The sequence below is a fragment of the Dioszegia hungarica genome, assembly GCF_025882075.1.
Source record: "Dioszegia hungarica strain PDD-24b-2 chromosome Unknown MKK02contig_8, whole genome shotgun sequence".
NCBI lineage: Eukaryota > Fungi > Basidiomycota > Tremellomycetes > Tremellales > Bulleribasidiaceae > Dioszegia > Dioszegia hungarica.
This window is the reverse complement of record NW_026515770.1, coordinates 987,250-1,004,915: the sequence shown is the minus strand read 5'-3', so window position 1 is coordinate 1,004,915 and position 17,666 is coordinate 987,250. Positions and strand designations below refer to the sequence as shown.

At 56.5% G+C, this 17,666-nt stretch overlaps 6 protein-coding genes and 1 non-coding gene across 7 annotated transcripts; 4 read left to right on the top strand and 3 right to left on the bottom strand.

Annotated features, from left to right (window-relative positions):
* Nucleotide 1: 1 nt before the first annotated feature.
* Nucleotides 2–3,069, top strand: MKK02DRAFT_44065 (S-adenosyl-L-methionine-dependent methyltransferase; the record flags this gene model as incomplete). Its single annotated transcript, XM_053092747.1, has 16 exons — nt 2–169; nt 220–314; nt 372–476; nt 534–639; nt 688–759; nt 805–837; nt 887–1,040; nt 1,094–1,163; nt 1,210–1,290; nt 1,335–1,465; nt 1,513–1,756; nt 1,812–2,141; nt 2,188–2,293; nt 2,344–2,669; nt 2,721–2,798; nt 2,844–3,069. The coding sequence occupies 16 exons, from the start codon at nt 2–4 to the stop codon at nt 3,067–3,069; spliced, it is 2,325 nt and encodes a 774-aa protein (XP_052945155.1).
* Nucleotides 3,070–4,461: 1,392 nt separating this feature from the next.
* MKK02DRAFT_25823 (glutamate dehydrogenase) lies at nt 4,462–8,307 on the top strand (the record flags this gene model as incomplete). The annotated part of the gene is made up of 14 exons (XM_053087098.1): nt 4,462–4,652; nt 4,719–4,862; nt 4,908–5,135; nt 5,180–5,515; nt 5,560–5,672; nt 5,717–5,953; nt 6,000–6,155; nt 6,206–6,403; nt 6,454–6,622; nt 6,670–6,829; nt 6,875–7,103; nt 7,147–7,266; nt 7,315–7,872; nt 7,916–8,307. 14 exons carry the CDS (start codon nt 4,462–4,464, stop codon nt 8,305–8,307), a joined length of 3,231 nt encoding a protein of 1,076 aa, XP_052945154.1.
* A 106-nt stretch (nt 8,308–8,413) lies between these two features.
* On the bottom strand, nt 8,414–9,396 carry MKK02DRAFT_36681 (YjeF N-terminal domain-containing protein; the record flags this gene model as incomplete). Its single annotated transcript, XM_053089475.1, has 6 exons — nt 8,414–8,495; nt 8,540–8,810; nt 8,855–9,056; nt 9,103–9,204; nt 9,254–9,301; nt 9,358–9,396. The coding sequence occupies 6 exons, from the start codon at nt 9,394–9,396 to the stop codon at nt 8,414–8,416; spliced, it is 744 nt and encodes a 247-aa protein (XP_052945153.1).
* A 209-nt stretch (nt 9,397–9,605) lies between these two features.
* MKK02DRAFT_32817 (uncharacterized protein) lies at nt 9,606–11,362 on the top strand (the record flags this gene model as incomplete). Its single annotated transcript, XM_053088584.1, has 5 exons — nt 9,606–9,983; nt 10,037–10,136; nt 10,193–10,484; nt 10,546–11,168; nt 11,214–11,362. 5 exons carry the CDS (start codon nt 9,606–9,608, stop codon nt 11,360–11,362), a joined length of 1,542 nt encoding a protein of 513 aa, XP_052945152.1.
* Nucleotides 11,363–11,522: 160 nt separating this feature from the next.
* Nucleotides 11,523–11,606, bottom strand: MKK02DRAFT_t47. Its single transcript has one exon. It is a non-coding gene; the product is annotated as a tRNA-Val (tRNA).
* Nucleotides 11,607–11,921: 315 nt separating this feature from the next.
* MKK02DRAFT_32816 (uncharacterized protein) lies at nt 11,922–12,935 on the top strand (the record flags this gene model as incomplete). Its single annotated transcript, XM_053088583.1, has 3 exons — nt 11,922–12,142; nt 12,189–12,400; nt 12,448–12,935. The coding sequence occupies 3 exons, from the start codon at nt 11,922–11,924 to the stop codon at nt 12,933–12,935; spliced, it is 921 nt and encodes a 306-aa protein (XP_052945151.1).
* Nucleotides 12,936–13,098: 163 nt separating this feature from the next.
* On the bottom strand, nt 13,099–17,273 carry MKK02DRAFT_26643 (uncharacterized protein; the record flags this gene model as incomplete). Its single annotated transcript, XM_053087229.1, has 15 exons — nt 13,099–13,855; nt 13,907–14,216; nt 14,249–14,299; nt 14,347–14,490; nt 14,547–14,636; nt 14,696–14,898; nt 14,928–14,988; nt 15,041–15,211; nt 15,276–15,447; nt 15,509–15,841; nt 15,935–16,441; nt 16,493–16,579; nt 16,631–16,764; nt 16,815–16,946; nt 17,231–17,273. 15 exons carry the CDS (start codon nt 17,271–17,273, stop codon nt 13,099–13,101), a joined length of 3,195 nt encoding a protein of 1,064 aa, XP_052945150.1.
* Nucleotides 17,274–17,666: the final 393 nt, after the last annotated feature.

Sequence of the window (17,666 nt, the reverse complement as noted above, 5' to 3'; positions counted from 1 at the left end):
CATGGGCAAAAGAGGAGGCAAGCGAGGCGGAAAGGGCGGGCGAGGAGGTAGGGGCGGAGGCGGAGGAGGAGGAGGGGGTCGACACAGGGATGGTGGAGAGGATGGCAAGACCTGGACCCAGTATGACCCTGTCGATATGGTCAACGAGAAGTTCGAGCAGTACTACAAGGTGTGTGTCTGCAGAAGACTGGTTTGATTGGGCTGAGGCTGATCTGTTAGGCTCAAAACATCCTTACGGAGGCCGAATGGCCGGACTTTATGGAGCAGTTGAAGCACGAGCTGCCTACTACGTTCCGAGTGACTGGGTCAAGGGAGTGAGTTGTCATCGCCTCTAGCCAATCCTAAGGTAAGACGGAAAGCTGACTCCGTAGGCACGCTGAGACCATCGCCGATCTGATCAGAAAAGAGCACGTCCCAAACATGCAAAATGTCGAGCACGAGGGCGTGACATACGGCCCTCCCGAGCAGATCTCATGGTGAGCTTTTCTTCAGGGAATTGATCCTTATGGTAAGACCATAGCTCACTGCATCAGGTACCCGTCCCAACTGGCTTGGCAGGTCTCTGCGCCTAAGCGGATCATCCGGAAATCGCCCCCGTTCAAGAAGTTCCAGAGGTTCCTTGTCAGCGAGACTGAGGTAGTGAGTAGGGTCGTCCGGCGTTGCTGGACTCTTATCTGACTGGTCTAGGGCAACTTGAGCCGGCAAGAAGCTGTCTCCATGATTCCTCCTTTGCTCCTGGACATCGAGCCTCATCACATCGTGAGTCTCCGTAGACCTGTGTTTGGCTCTCAAGCTGACTTGCAGTGTCTGGACATGTGTGCTGCGCCCGGGTCCAAGGTGTGCTGCTTTTATGACTTTTGCGTCCAGACTTCCAGCTGACATGTAGACCGCCCAAATGATCGAAGCCCTCAACCCCCACCACACCTCATCAAGCGGTCTCCTGATCGCCAATGACTCTGACTACAAGCGATGTCACATGCTTGTCCACCAGACTGGTCGCATGCCGAGCAAGGGTCTGATGGTGACGAACTACGATGCTTGTGAGAATTGACGCTTCTCTGATGATACGACAAGTGCATGGCTGATCTGGTAGCTATCTTCCCCAAGATCAAATTGGGCAAGACCGAGGCTTTGCAGTTTGACCGGATCCTCGCGGATGTCCCGTAGGTCCATTGGCTATATGAGGAGAACAGGGGCTGATGGACTCAGATGTAGCGGGGATGGAACGATGAGGAAGAATGTCGAGATCTGGAAGAAGTGGTCGACGAGTGATGGAAATGGGCTGCATTCGTAAGCTTGACAACCCAGGTCTCTGAGGGAAGCTGACACAGTAGATTACAACTGCGTATCCTGAACAGGGCGATGGACATCCTCAAGCCTGGCGGAAGGATGGTATACTCTACCTGCTCGTTCAACCCTATCGAGAATGAGGCAGTCGTAGCTGCCGCTCTGAACGGGCGCAAGGGTAAGTCCACCTTGGGTCCTCGCGAATGGATTTCAGCTGACTAGCAGGCTTCAGAATAGTCGATGCCTCCTCTTCGGTCCCCGACCTGAAACATCGCCCCGGACTGTCCAGCTGGAAAGTCGCCAGTCAGCCGTACGGTCAATCATCGACTGGTGAAATCGCGTTCTTTGAGTCTCACGAGGCCGCCGAGAAGATGAGGGCGGAAGGCGGCGGTGATAAGGAAACATGGAGGGAGTTGGCGCCTTCTTTCTGGCCGCCAGCGAACGCTGCCGAGTTAGGCCTTGAGAAATGGTCAGCTGGCTCGTTCGGGTCCTACGTGAGACAGAATATGAAGCTGATCTCGTAGTATGCGACTTCTGCCTCACGACCAAAATACCGGCGGCTTCTTCGTCTGTGTGCTCGAAAAAGTCATTTACGGTACCGATGCGGAGAAGTCGAACGCCGGCAAACGGGCTGCATCGCCCTCTACGCCCGAAGGCGGCCGAGAGGTGAAGAAGGTGAAGGCGGAGGAGACCGAGGCTGTTCCGGAAGCGGATGAGGAGGCGGACGAGCCAGCAGATGCGGAGGGTGAGAAGGCTGCGGAAGGAGCGGGGAAGAAAGAGAAGAAGGACTGGTCTTACCGAGAAGACCCATTTTCTTACGTCGACCCGTCCAGCCCTGAGCTACAGAGCATCTTGTGAGTCGGTCGTCTTATAGTGGTGTGGATGGCGCTGACTCTGTAGCGACTGGTTCAAGATGGAGGACAGCTTCCCTCGGGATCAGATGCTTGTGCGGAATGACCGAGGGGAGGCTTTGCGGGTCATATATCTTACCAACGCTTTGCTCAAGGTGAGGACTAGTGTACAATCACAAGGAGACCCTGAGCTGATATGATATAGCAAGTCATCGAGAACAACAGCCCCCAGCGCCTCCGGATAATCTCTGCCGGCGTCAAAGCCTTTGTCCGCCAAGACTCTCAGAACCGCCAGGACATTGGCTGCAAATGGCGCATCCCGGCCGACGGTCTTGCCGAGGTCCTGCCACATGTCGGCGAAGGGGTCGTCAGGGACATGGGCGAGTCGGGTATGCCGGCACTGCGGATACTGGTCGAGCACCCGTACCCTGTAGTGAGCCACTTTGCGCGGGAGGTACAGGAGTGGGCGGACCCGGCGCCGTTGGGGAACCTCTTGCTTCGGTTCCCGGCTGCGAATGGCGCGGGCGGATAGTGAGTTGACCGTCAGACTGGATATGAGAGAGTTCCAGCTGATCGGTCTAGTCTTCCTCTGCCTTTGGTTCTTCCTCTCTGGAAAGCCAAGACGAGCTTGAGCTTGCTGATTGACAAGCGTGAGAAGAGGTGAGCTGGCTATCTGCTACTCGCGGACCTTAGCTGACACCATAGTTCGCTCTCCCTCCGTACGTTCGGTGAAGATATCGTCCGGGCTCCTCTCAATGAGGACCAGAAGCTTGCCAAGAAGACAGCAAATGCGCCTGAGGCTCTGGATGAGGAGGAGACCGCCGGTATGGAAGATGAGAGGCCGGTGGTAGAGGCACTCGGGGATGAGGAGGAGATGGCGAACGCGCCCGCGCTGGGTGCGGCGGAGGAGGCTGCTATGGCACAGGACTAGATAGCCGCAGCATACGATATGACTTGACCATCTGGAGATACAGACGCCTCCTGTCCACGTCGGCAATGCCGGTCGTGCTGTTAGCTACACCGCTGCAGAGCTCGCTGGCCGAGACTCAATCTACGAAGATCAAGAGCTGCCCAACTCCAAACCAACTCCGGAGGGTTCTGTTGCTACATTATCCCCTCTCGTTCTTGATTTCCCATGCCAATTAAGCTATCGCCCATCCTCCGCATTCTATATCCCATCGTGACGCCACTGCCCAGTGCGGTGCCCCCCGATTCGAAATCTAATCAGCTCCGTCCGGACAGCGCCGATCTCGGCCGATTCGCTTCGGATATGCCGGTAAGGCATGCAAATTTTCAGACGAGCTTCATCTTGCGCGCTTCGCCCGTGGCTTGCTTGATCATACATGCCGACTGCAGCAGCAGTGCAGCTGTAGCATGCAGCCTTCCATGCACACAACTCAAGCACTCGAGAGGAGTGCATTGGAAGCGACGGCTCTTGAAAAACTTCTCTTCGGGGTGACGTAAAAAGACCGCATGATCCGGATCCTGTCCCTCTCGGCGCCAGTGGGGACCCCAAGTGAGGAACGTTTACGTCACTGCAGCGACGTGAGAGCGCGACCATTTCGAACACTCCAGTAGAGATTCGAAATCACTTTGCATCGTCGAACCACGTATAAATCGCGCACAGATCACTACTCTCTCGTCCATCTCCCTCATCCCCATCGTGTATAAAGAGAAAAGACGACAGGGCAGACCGTCTCTCCCTCCGTCCACACCACTCCGCCCTTTCCGCGTTTCAGCATTCCTCGTTCAGATCAGCAGCTTGTGAGCCCATGTTCTGCTGCCCGCAACCTGCCATCCATGCTCTTATCTCCCCATTTCCTGCCCTATCTCCTCTACCTATCATCCGGAAAGGATGCACACGACCCCGTGTACCACACATCCCAAGCTTATCTCCCCCCCGCTATCGCGCCTCCACTTTCAATTCACTCCTTTCACCTTGTTTCAGCGGCCTGAGCGGCAACGTTGACGACGTGTCTATCTACTCCCCGCTCTATCAGTGAAAGCCGCTTCGCGAACGTCCCGCGCCTTCGACTGTCATCTTCCCATACATGCTGTTATCGCGATCTGGCGAGATATAAAAGGCGCGCACTGACGCTACAGAAAAACGTCATTCAAGCTCGCGCCCTCATTCACCTGGTACGTGCCTCACCCCTACCCCTTACTCGACATGCCTTTGAGACCGGGATAGCCGCTGCTGAGCGATGCTCGAGCGTCAGCTGCTCGGCTCAAAGGGCGTCAGGGCGTCACATGTACAAGTTGATGAAAGCAGCTAATCCTGCAGCATCATACCTCTTTGTTCTGCACTTAATCAGTTCTCACCATGTCTACTCCCACTGGCATCACTCCCCAGGCAAGTGAGGACCTACTACGTGATGAGCCAAAGCTGACACTCCAGAACCCTCCCCTCCCCCAACAGCTCACCAACCTCATGAACGGTGCTCTCAACGCCGCCGGGCTGGGCGGCAAGAACGGCTCAAGCGATCAGGTCAACCGCATCCGGAAAGACACGATGTGAGTATCTGCTTGAGGCGCACAATGAGCTTTATCGAGAGCATAGGGGCATGTCTGATGATGCAGCGGCTACAAGTCATCTCCTTTCCCGCTCAAGGCAAACCAGCAGGCCGACGTCGCCGGGATCCTGAGCGGAACGGGATTCCTCCCGGTCGAGCTCGTCGCTGGAGAGGTCGACTGGTTCTACAACCACCTCGGCATTGACAACGCGTAAGTGCGCCCTGGTGTAGTGCGTCGGACCCTGCTAACTCTCAGCTACTTCCTGGCCGAGACTCCCGAGGCCATCGCCGACCACGTCCTCGCCCTCTACTCTGCCAAGCTCCTCGCGTACACCAAGCACGACCCCGAGATGCTCGTGATCGACCTCGAGAAGATCACGCCCGAGGGCGACAAGGCTGGCGCCAAGGAGGGCGCTGTGTGGATCCACTCCAGCAAGCCCGGTGTGACTGTCGACAAGGGACCCGGTGCGAGCACGGAGAAGCGGTAAGTCCCTTGACTTGAGTTCATGACCAGTTTCTAATGTGCAGAATTGACGCTCTCTATATCGACAAGTCCTCCCCCGCCAAGGCCTACCGCCTCGAGACCTACCGTTCCACTGGCGCGATCTCCTCCACCATCTCCCAGCAGCTTCGATGCTACTTTGTCCAGCGCTGCGTCTTCCCCACCGAGGGCCCCAAGAAGAACGAGAAGGGCAATACCGACATCCGGTCCGTCTCCGACGCGTCCTTCTTGGAGAAGGCGACCGAGAACACCCTGGACATCTACCAGGAGGTCATGGATGAGGTGGAGAGGCGCGAGGGTCCCGTCATTGAGATGTACGAGGTCGAGGACAGCCGGGAGAGGCGGGTAGTCATTGGTTACAAGTGAGTTCAGCGGATTATTGTGAAGGACTTGTGCTGATCGGCAGGATGGGTGGCACCAAGAAGTTCTTCTCGGCCCTTTCTGACCTGTACCACTTCTACGGCTTGTACTCGGCCAGGAAATATGTCGAGCAATTCGCCAACGGTGTCACCATCATCTGTGGGCTTTTCAGGTGCTAGAGACAGAAAATAGCTGACCGATAGCGATGTACCTCAACCCCGTCCCCAACACCCGCGCCCCGCCCATCGAGCACTCGATCCACCAGGTCGTCCGCGAAGCCTCCCTCCTCTTTGTTCTCCCCGACAACCCCTTCTTCAACGTCATCGATGACAGCGACTCCACGCATGCCGTCCAGGAGGCCACATACGCTTACGTCGGATGGATCTTTGCGCAGCACTTCTGCAACCGGCTCGGATCGGCCTACATTGCTCTCAAGGATGGTGAGTTGCCGTGGCAGTGACCACGAAGTAATAGCTGACGGTCTAGCGCTTGACGAGAGCAACTCGAGCCACATGGAGGTGCTCAACAAGATCAAGACGCGATTCAGGGAGGAGACCTTCACCCGGGAGAGCATCAAGGATGTCATCCTGAACCACCCCGAACTGGTCAGGATGCTCTACATCAACTTCGCCATGGTACACTGTGAGTTTGGCCTCTCCGTGTGACGTATGGCGCCTGAGCTGACCTTATAGACCCCGCGGCGGACGAAGCGTCCCATCTCACCCCCACCCTCTCTTTCCAGCGCCTCAAGACCGAGCAGCCCCTCTCAGATCAAGAGCTGTACCAGAAGATCCGCAAGGAAGCATCGAACCAGCACGCCTTCCAGATCCTCGAGGCGCTCTTGGTCTTCAACAAGCACGTCATCAAGTGCAACTTCTACCAGCCTACCAGTATGTCGTTTCAGTTCAGGTGTGGATGGCCGTAGCTGATGCCATTGCAGAGGTCGCGCTGTCGTTCCGCCTCAACCCGGCTTTCCTACCTGAGGTCGAATACCCCAAGCAGCCTTTCGGGATGTTCTTCGTCGTCGGCTCCGACTTCCGAGGGTTCCACGTCCGGTTCAGGGATGTTGCTCGTGGAGGTATCCGCATCATCCGGTCGAGAGGTAATGAGTAAGCTTTCCATGCTGCTTTCGTGGTGTCAGAGCTGACGTCAACAGGAACTACAACTCCAACGTCCGAACTCTGTTCGACGAGAACTACGGCCTGGCGGCTACTCAGAACCTGAAGAACAAGGATATCCCAGAAGGTGGAGCCAAGGGGACGATCCTGCCCATTGTCGGCGCAGATATCAAGCAGGCCTTCCACAAATACGTCGATGTAAGTTCTCTTCAGCCAAGTTGATCAAGCCCAGCTGACATTCAGGCCATCATCGACCTCCTTATTCCCGGCCAGTCACCTGGTATCAAGGGTCCCATCGTGGATGTTTCGAACCGCCAAGATCCGGAGATCCTCTTCTTTGGCCCGGACGAGAACACGGCCGACCTCATGGACTGGGCCGCGCTGCACGCCAAGAAGCGCGGCGCACCGTGGTGGAAGTCGTTCACTACCGGCAAGTCGGCCGAGTCGCTCGGTGGTATCCCGCACGACATCTGTGAGTTTGGTCTTAGCTGCCAGGGATTCAGCTGACATGTCAGACGGTATGACCAGTCTTTCGGTCAGGCAGTACATCTACGGTGTTCTCAAGGCGCACGGCCTGAATGAGAAGGAGGTCACCAAGTTCCAGACGGGTGGGCCAGATGGTGATCTTGGATCAAGTGAGCCTTATTTTCCCCTAGGTGTAGATGACCAAGCTGACAATATAGACGAGATCCTGCTCAGCAAGGACAAGACGATCGCCATCATTGACGGATCCGGTGTCCTCTACGATCCCGCAGGACTCGACCGACCCGAGCTCATCCGCCTCGCCAAGGCCCGTTCTCCCATCTCCGGCTTTGATCCCAAGAAGCTCGGTCCCGAGGGCTACCGCGTCCTGGTCGACGAGAAGGATGTCCGCCTCCCATCCGGCGAGATCATCCCAGACGGCACGGATCTCCGCAACAACTTCCACTTCCGGGTCAAGGCGGATCTCTTCGTCCCGTGCGGTGGTCGGCCCGAAGCGGTCAACGTGTCCAACGTCGCAAACCTCATCGACGGCGATGGCAAGCCCCACTTCAAGTACGTCATTGAGGGCGCCAACCTGTTCTTCACCCAGCAGGCGCGTCTCTGGCTGGAGAAGAAGGGCGTGGTGCTGTTCAAGGACGCGTCGACCAACAAGGGTGGTGTGACGTCGAGTTCGCTCGAGGTGCTGGCGGGTCTGAGCTTGAAGGATGGGGAGTACGGGGATCTCATGATCTTCAAGGATGGCAAGCCGTCACCGTTCTGTAAGTATCCCTTGTTCTTGCGAAGGCTTTGGCTGACTGGCAGACCAATCCTACGTCAAGGACATACAGCAGAAGGTCTGCGAGAACGCCGCGGCGGAATACTCGTGCATCGCCAAGGAGTGGCAACGGCAAAAGGGCACCATGCCCCGCACGCGCATCACCGACCAGCTCTCGTCAACCCTCAACGACCTTCAGAATGAGCTCGAGGTATCGGACCTGTACGACAATCTCCAATCGCGCAAGAACGTCTTGGCGCACGCGATCCCCAAGACGCTCGTCGACAAGCTCGGCCTGGACGAGCTCATGCAGCGTCTGCCGGAGCAGTATCAGCGGGCGGTATGGAGTGCGTGGGTCAGCAGCAACTACATTTACGAGTGCGGGATGGGGGCGAGCAACGTGGACTTCTTCCACTTCTTCTCGAGGTTGGCTCAATAGTTCTTGAAGGATGGTGCGCTTGCAGGAAGAGGGCAGAGACAAGAGGGAAGAAGCTGTACATATGGACTCTCTAGGTTGGATGCATTTGGATCGTGATTGCACATCGCTACAGCTTGGCACTGAGCTCCACAACTTGGTCGACTCCTCCATACTCGGGCAGATTGAGCTCAAGCTTTTTGGCTAAGGCACTGCGGAGTCAGCAGACACCATGTAAAGCTGATTTGGCACCTACTCTGGCACAAAGCGTCCGCCGAGCCAATGCCTTCCCTTGAACTCTCTCACACCCTTCTTCGGCACCGTCAAGCTGATCAACGCATCCGGTACAAATGTCTCCACGACATCCACCTTCCCGTTCTCGTCCGGCTCAGTCTCGAGCTTCTGCCGACCGCGCTCAACGTCCCATCCCGAGGGGATATCTATGGATAGGATGGGCGCAGAGGATGAGCCCAGCAGTGCAAGGATTCGGTCGAATGGACGCCGAAGGGGAGGGTGGAAGGAGAACCCTTTCTGGTTAGCCAGACCCTGATGATCAAGTGGCTATACCCACCGAAGATAGCGTCCAGAATGACATCTGTCTCCTTCACGCCCTTCTCCAGCTCCTCTATACTCTTGAGAACCGGTATCTCGAGGTTCTCGCACTGCTTCAGGAGGCGCTGGTAGATATCCTTCGAGCCTGGCTTCGGGAGATAGATCGTTGGCTTGTAGCGGAAATGATGCAGATGACGCGCAGCTACGAGACCATCGCCACCCTGTTGTCCCTTTAGCGTTGATCAAGGCTGCAGGCTGTGCGCGTACTTGATTACCTGGCCCGCAGCAGACGAGGACGCGAGGATGGGTATTGACGGGGTACGTCTTGGCCACTGCTTGAGCACAGGCAAGACCCGCCAGCTCCATCAGCTGAGAAACATCAGTGCATGGCTCTCTAATTTTGGGCCGAGGTTCATACTTGATCAAGCGAGAAGGCGCCGCTGGATGACATGAGCTCCTCATCGATCTGACCAGTCAGCTGAGTGGACGTCCTCTCGCGACCGGGAGATGACCGGTACCCACCTGCTGAGCGATCTTTTGGCTTATAAACCGGATGGACATCTTTCTGTAAGATCTTTGTCTTAAATCGTTTCTCGAGGGGTAGATGAGTGTGAGAGCACGCTATGAAGAGATTGAAGGTACTCGTAGAGTGCAAGGCTCTCCTTCCTCGGCTACAGCTTGTATTTGCTGACGTCATTACGTTGCTTGCGCACTCGACCAAGTTTCAACCCGTTTCATCTCTCTCTTGTCACTCTTTCCTGCTAGCTATAATGTCCACCTTGCCCAGCTACATCCAGGTACCATCAGCAGCCAGACCTATACAGCCGCCTGATCGTACGCGCTCTTCACTCGAAGACAGAGAACGCAAAGTGGATCCACCATTGCCGGCGAAACCCTCGTTCCCACCGACCGCGTCCACCTCGACCCAGCCCGCTGCAGCCGCAGGCAGAAAGTATGCTATCCCAACAGCATCACTACCTAGCAATGTGTCAGATCTATTGCTCTCGTCACTGCTTCCCACGAATCTGCCTAAGTTGCCTACAGCCAAGGTGCAGGGCGGACCAGGCCGGCCGAGGGAACTCAATACTCAAAGAGAAGGGCTGAGGCTGGATATCATGAGCCATAACTTCCGCAGGTTCATCACGAAGGTAAGCTAGCTCACGACGGTATGATGTAGCTTTAACGGACCTGACCTCGACAGGTTGGGCCAGTCTTCTGGATGCAGGATAGAATAGAAGAGGTCCTCTTCTGGCGGAAACCCCTGTGGACTTGGGCGTGGATGATGACCTGGACGTTCATCGGTAAGTGCGAAAGCTTCTTCCATCGTCTGCATGACGATGGGATACTAATACGGTAGCCTTTCAACCCAGATTACTCCTCCTCTTGCCATCGCTGGTCCTCATCATCCTCCTTCTGCACCTCTCCGAGCTGCGCACTCCCCTTCCCTCACTGCTCGGCACGCCTATCTCGACGCCCTCAGCGTCTACACTGCGTTCGACTGGCACGAAGATCGACCCTGATGGCGGTCCCGTCTCAGTCTCGACCGGGATTGACGGAGAGGCGATCCCGGTGGCCCCGCCCAAGGAGGCGGAGAGCGGCGTGGACTACTATATGAATGTCCAGGCTATTCAGAATACAATGGGCTGGATGTGAGTAAATTCTCTCGGACCCGGCACTAGTCAGAATGGGCAATTTGGCTGATATCTCAAGATCTGACGCGTACGAGGACGTTCAAGGGATAATCACTGCCACCCTCACACCTTCGAAATCACCCACCTCGCTACCCCTCACACCGACCCACCTAATCCTCGCACTCCTCCCGCCAAGCCTCCTTCTCCCTCTCATCCCGGTATATCTTATACCCTATCTCCTCCTTCCGATCGGATGGGCTCCGCCACTCGCATTCCACCCGAACCTCGCCCCCTTTTTGTCCTCCCTCCCCGCTCTCCCGGTCGTCCGTCGAGCACAAGCAATGATAACCCGCCTCATGCTCACCGATTCACTTCCCGACGATCTCGGCCGAGCGTTCATAGCCGAAGTGGAGGTATGGGAGAATGAGCGCCTAGATCCCGCTGTCAGCACAGCCAAAGCTGTGTCGGGGAATGTGCTCCCGACAGGAAGCTGGAGTCAGCGCTTCTTGAGAGCTGGGGAGAGGATGCCATGGGTCAAGATCAGGGGAGAAGGGAGTGTATGGGGCTTCGAGGATAACGAAGCGGAGAGTGGAGGAGCGGAGAAGGCTGGACCTGAGCTAAAGCAGGGATGGAGCTGGATACCGGGCGAAGAGTGGAGGGTGGACGTCTCGGGATTGTGGAGTGATGTTGGAGTCGACGCCGGTAAGTTCAATCTTTACCGATGTCAACACAACGCTGATGGTGTAGATGGCTGGGTGTACTCAGATGATTCTTGGCAGAACCTAGCAGTCACGTCCTTGCCGGGCGCAGAGCTAGACTCGCCAGTACCGGCCATGCGACGAGTAACGAGACGACGGAAATGGTGGAAACGGGTCTACATTGCTCAAGAGGGATGAACGATTGACCTACTGGCCTCTGATGATGCACTTTTATCCACGGATCTCTGTGCGTATGAGTTGTTCCAGGGACCTATTGCGGTTTGGGCTGGCCAGCGCGTCAGTTGATGAGTCTCAGGTTGGTTAAAAAGGCGAAGGCCCGCTTGGGCAAAAACAAATGTGAACGAAGGGGGGATCGAACCCTCGACCTTGCGCGAACACACAAATGTGAAGCGCATACTCTAACCAACTGAGCTACCCGTCCGGAGGAGAACTAAAAGCCGTTTCTCACGCGGTATCTGTACAGCACGTCACAGATTGGCGCAGGTTATTTGGAATTCCACCCTTTCCGGAATTCCCCCCACCCTGCTACGAATACCTCTCCAACTCTTCCTAACTTTGATCGTCTATTCGGCTGATGGAGAACAGGCTTCGTATGAAAGGCTGTGCCCCCGATTAGGAGTAGGGCCACCTCCAGAAGTGTATATAGGGACCCTCATGCGCCTCCGCCCGCTGACACTTACTCTTTACGACTTTCACTCATCCTGAACATTGCGCTCCCATCAGTCTGACAACATCAATGGCCAACATCGCTCCCCGCATGGTTGACTCTTCTACCGAGAAGCTAGCTATGACCATCACAGGTTCCACACTCCGACCCCCGTCCGTGCAGCTGGACACGGATGCCCACGGAGATGATGCACCATCTTCGGTTCGGCGCGGCTGGTCAGGCTGGCTAGCGGAGGACATCAGCACCAGCTCCATGGTTCCTACCTTGATCCTGCAGGCATTCGCCACTGGGTGAGCGAGTCATTACGTCTCGTCAAGGTCTCAGCTGATTAATTAGCATTCTGGACGCGACGACATATGCCGACTTCTTGACGTTCGCATCAAACCAAACGGGAAACACCATCCTGCTGTGCGTGGCGGCGATAGGGACAACCACGACGGGTATGGCCAGTGCGGGCGGAGGCGGAATTAGGCTGGTCTTGACTGCGATCTCCCTTGGATGCTTCCTGGGCTTTGCAGGGATCTTTGGGCACTTGGGTCACCTGATGGGTACGCCTACTCCTCTTCCTCGTCTGGGTCCGGCTGACACCTGTTAGGCACGCGCCGCCGGTCCTGGCTCCTCCTCACCAACATCGCTCAATTCCTCATCCTCTTTATCGCTCTCCTACTCCTCGTCCTCCCCTCTACACCCCTCTTCCACGTCGGCGCGACACACGAATGGCTCCCCCTCGCCCTCTTTGCGGGTATGTCGGGCGCCCAGGTCGCGCAGGCTCGGCAATCAGGTAGCGCAGAGCTTCCCACTGCACCCATGACGTCGTCGTACGTCGACCTCGTCTCGGACCAACATCTCTTCCGGGGTCTTCGGGACCCGCGGGCGGGACCAAGGAACAAGAGGCTGGCGTATATTGCGGTGATGGTGGGTGGTGGGATGCTGGGCGCTGTGATTCACAGATGGGCGGGAACCGGTGCAGTAGTGGGTGTCACGCTGGCGTTGAAGGGGATTGTGACTGTATGGATCGCCCTGCTGAAGGGTGACCAGGTGTCAGGGATGAAGAATGTCGCTGCGGGAGCTGGTAAAGCGTAGATTGACTTTGGAAAGCTAGATAGTCTGAGTTGTATGTTCTGTGATACGTATCGTCGATGTACTTGGTTTCCCATCAAGGCTGTAAGGCCAGCTACCAGGCGATATCAACAGGGTGCATGGTCTAAGCGACTCTATCAAATCCGGAGGTTGTTTTGAGGTGCTTTTATGGCGTTGCCAGATTCCAGAGTAGCCTCTGAACCGCCTCTACTCTTGCTCCTCTCTGGGTGATGGTAGTACATGGACTGGAAGTATCAGCTATCGCTCGGACAATGAATTCGGCGCAGTCGTGACTTACCGGTGATGCCCCTTCTGCGTTATCCTCATCACCCTCCTCGCTATCCGGATCGTCCCATACATTTTCCTCATCTGGGAGCGCAATCACGCCCGATCCAGGATCGAACGAGAGCTGACGCCTGATCTGACCAGCGAGAGAAGGTGTTGGGTCGCCCCAGGGGTTGATGTTGGACGAGGAAGAAGCCGAAGACCCCATGCCCCTCGCTGGGGCTTGCGAGCTAGACTCGCCCGCTCCGTCCGCAGCTAGCGTATCGCCCCATTGTCCCTCGTTCCTCCAGTCTTCCGGCAATGCGATCGGCCCTGTCCGACCCGAAGCCGCTCCAGGCCCAACAGGACCATCATCCTTGCCCCGGCTGAGCTTCTGGCCCATCTTGCGACGCAAGCTTAGGACCACTCCGCGGCGCTCTTTTGCCCCGTCCCCGAACGCTGGTGCCTTCTTGACGGCAGGCAGCCAAGGGAAGGGCAACTTTCCGGATAGGGCGGGGTGTGCATAACGTCTTCGGCCGGTATTGAGGACCCCATAGTAGAAATTGTTGAGTGGTGGCTGAGAGTAGTCGGTGTGCTTGGATGAGGGTGCGACGTAGAGGGTGTCATCGTTCATCCCATACCGGCGATGATTGAGGTTGCTGGATGATCAGCCTATACCGGTCGGTCGCCAGGAGCCAATACTAGCTCACCTTTGCGAGATCGGGATGCTCTCGTCCGCCAATCCGGCAGCCTGATCCGCACCCTCGCCACGCTGCACCTCGCATACGCTACTGAGCGCGAGATACGTGCTGAGTGGCTTAAAGTCCTCGGTCATCGAGTAGCTCCACCACAAGGTGTAAACGATGAGCGGGACCATAGCCAGCGGAAGGTATGGCGAAGTGTAGTGACCGAGGGAGAAGAGACCGGTCATAAAGATCTGGAAGAGGATGAGGGCCCAGACGAGTCGGCGGAACGTGATGAGCCAGGCTTCGCCGTTGGATTCGTATGGCTTGAAATAGACTAGATGATCAGCTTGCAACCATGAAGCGGACTTGAGTGTGGAGGAGACGCGCTGAAGAGGAGCTTATACTTGTACGCCACATCTGCAGGGTCAGTCTGACCACTTCGTACAGTGAAGACATTGACTCACAAGCTGTACCGAAGTAGATAGCGCCAAAGACCAGGATCAACGGGGAGACCACACTGTACACCAAGGTAATGGTGAAGACGAGTAATGCAGGCGGATAGACCCATCCAAAGTTGAGCATGGGTGGCGCGTTCGCCTCTGCGTAATCTGGAGCGGTATTAGCTTTGGTCTCGGCTGCGAGAATAAGACTTGGAAGTGCTCACCTCGCGGGGTCTTGGTGTAGAAACCTCGAGCAAAGCCGAGCGAGAAAAGTGGCCCCAGGTTTAGGAGCTGGAGAGGCATCAGACCCAACGCTGTCAGATCAGCTACAGCTCCCAGAATCTCCAATAAGGAAGCCTGTTGAGCAGCTCACACTGCAGCATGACGTAGGAAACCATGAAGTTCCGTGCGTTGGGTGCCTGCAACGCCGCCGCAAGCTTCTCAGGGATCTTCATTGGCGAATCGGCCAGATCTCGGATTAGGGCAAAGTAGGTGGTGGTGAGGAGGAAGACAAAGAGGACCGAGATAAGGAGGAAGAGGTGGTATCTGTGGGTCAGCTCCGAACTTTTACCGTACCTGGAAGACAGGAGGGCTGTCCAGCTCACTTTCGCATCAAGGAGTACTCGGTCGCACTGCGCGAAACGAATCCTTGTTGGTAAGACAACCCTATCATGTAAGCTTGGTCGCTCCAGCCTGTTTGAAGCTCTGTTTAGCTTACAAGAGAGTAAGAAAGGGAGAAGCGCGTTGAAGGTGATCAACGCAAGCGAAGGCAGCGAGTTCTGCACCAATGGAGCCAGCCTTGGACTGCTTTTGATGAGTCTTGCGAGTCCCGGAAAGACCTTCTTGATTTCGGCGTAAGACAGCAGCGAAGCCAGGGCGGAAACGGGTGCTATCCAGAATCAGCTTGATTGCTTTCTGGTCACCACCACCGCGGGAAATGTCGATATACGCACGAATCCAGAACAGAAGCAGAATCACCATCGCCAGCATGACCACAGCTACGCGGATGTAACCCTCTCGATTCGAGATCCCGATCTGGCTCCATACAAGATCGCGCGGCTCCGGTGCGGGCTGGGTTATGAGTTGCGAGTGGTACGGATAGTGGAGGACCTGGCATGCCATTTGCTAAGAGGGTGTCAGCTCGTGCTAGTTTACACACCTGTAGCGGGGCCGAGAGCAGACTTACAGCACTATTGATATTGTCAAACGTGACGAAAGCCGCATGGGTAGCTTCAAAGCTACCTGTCTTCCTCAAAGTTCGCACTTCTCCATCCGCCTCGAGGAATTGCTTCTCCCAATACTCGATGGCATCGACGGCGGTCCCGAACCAGTTCGGGCGGTATGTCGGTCGAGGGCGTGCACTGGTGGTCTCCTTAGTCGGAGCTGCAGCCTCGGGGTCGCGCGTCGCCGGCGTGATGGTCGAAGTGGAAGTCGACAGCCAAGGGTTGGTGCTTCCCGAAGCTTCCTGCTGAGGGCGTACGGTGGCGCCGGACGACTCCCTTGAAGGCGTCGACTCCTGCTCGTCCTCCAGATCCGGAATGAGCGGTTCTGACACCTGCTCGGGACTCGCCGTTCCTTCCGCCGCGGCCAGAAGCGCCCTCTTTCTCGGCACAGTGTACAGTCGCGGATTGTATCCCTTCGCAGCTGGGCTCGCGGGATTGCCCATCCATTCCGTCCAGGCACTCTCCAGGCTCAGGAGCGCATGTGTCCGCCTCTCCAGCGCCTGCCGGACCTTCTCGACTTGCCGACACACGCTGACGCTTTCGACCCGCCATCCACACCCTTCAAAGTATGTCGCCAGTGCCCGATCGCCCCGAAGGTGGGTCGGGACATTCGTGACGAGTACAGTGCGGGCCGAGATGGAGTGGGTGAGGTGGAGAGCGAAAGCTTGGCGGGACTGGACGAAGCGACGGAAATTACGGTGGAGGAATGAAAGGGTGAGCGCGGTGAAGAGGTAGGTGAAGAGGAGGTTGATGGTGGCGGATGTCTGAGGATCGAGGATGAGCTCTGAGAGCGTCGGGGGGATCGGGTGCGTAGTGTTGCTGGGGATGTAGGAGATGAAGAGCGAGGTCGAGTTGTCGGGAGGGGTATCTGGCTCAGAGTCTGTCGTTCCATGTTTCTAGACCGTCAGCTCCACCTCTCCGCCAAATGAAGGGTCAGGGCAGCTCACAAAGTAGTTGAGCGGCATCAGAACCACTGTAGCCAGTATCGCCGCCAGCGAGAACAGCATGAAGCTCATCCGAAAGAAGTCCAGGAGCTGCCGAGTCAGCTTTACTGGATATATGCGCACGGCGGCATTTATACTCACGACAGCAGCATCCAGACCGACCGTCTGGAGTACGGTGAACTCGCTCGTGCGGACTGTCGGTATGATCCATCCGAGCCATTTGCCTCCTGACGCCTTCTGACTTTCAGATGAGTGAGCGGGAGAGGGCGAGTAGTCTAGGACGAGTCAGCTTTCAGTCTGCACTCGGAGAGCAAGCCCAGCTCACGCTTCAGCTTCGTTCGCCCCATATAGACCATATCCCATTTTGTGCGCAGGATGCAGAAGGCACAGAAGCTGGACATCCCGATTGTGAGGGAAAGTATGAGCTGGGTCGAGAACCAGGTCCCTAAGGCATCAGCTACGCTGACTCATCCATCCACAGTCACCGTCGGCCCAGAGAGGGTCCGAGAGAGCTCCAGCGATCGAGGACGGCAGTATCCCGAGGGGAAGGCCGAAGGACAACATACCGTTAAACTCTTCTATAGTTGATGTCAGCTGACTTCCCTTGCCTCGTTCACATGCCCCACCAGTCCTCCCTACCATCATTGCCCCTCTGCCGGGTACGCCTGCAAACATCAAAGCAGCGCGAAAGAAACGGGCGCACGAGATGCCTTGTCCTCAAAGAGGGAGAGGTGAACATACGAGTCGGTCCGGTCCCAGGAGGAAGCCACGGCTTGGCCAGCATGCCCATCATTCCGTCTCCAGCCTCCGCATCGCCCAGCGCCCCGAGCGATGCACCATGAGTCCACATTGCGCAAGCAACGTCCGCGTCCAGGTCCGTTGGTGATTTACCGATATCTGAGATCGATTTCCGATCTCGCTGGCCTCCGTTTTCGCCGCTAGCGTCGCTAGCACGAATAAAATGTCGGGCGTAGCGCCGGTATAACGACTGGGCTCGAGGTAGCTGCTACCAGCGTGGAGCCGACTAGAGTGTACAGAAAGAGGTAAAGTAGAGGAAAGAGGAGGTTGTGTGCGCTATGACGTCTGCGTTCCTCCTTTCTTGTTGATCCGGCCATCCCCGCCTGGTATGGCACCTCGTCTTGAGCTTGAAGACCGCGATGAAGCTAGCTGCAGGATC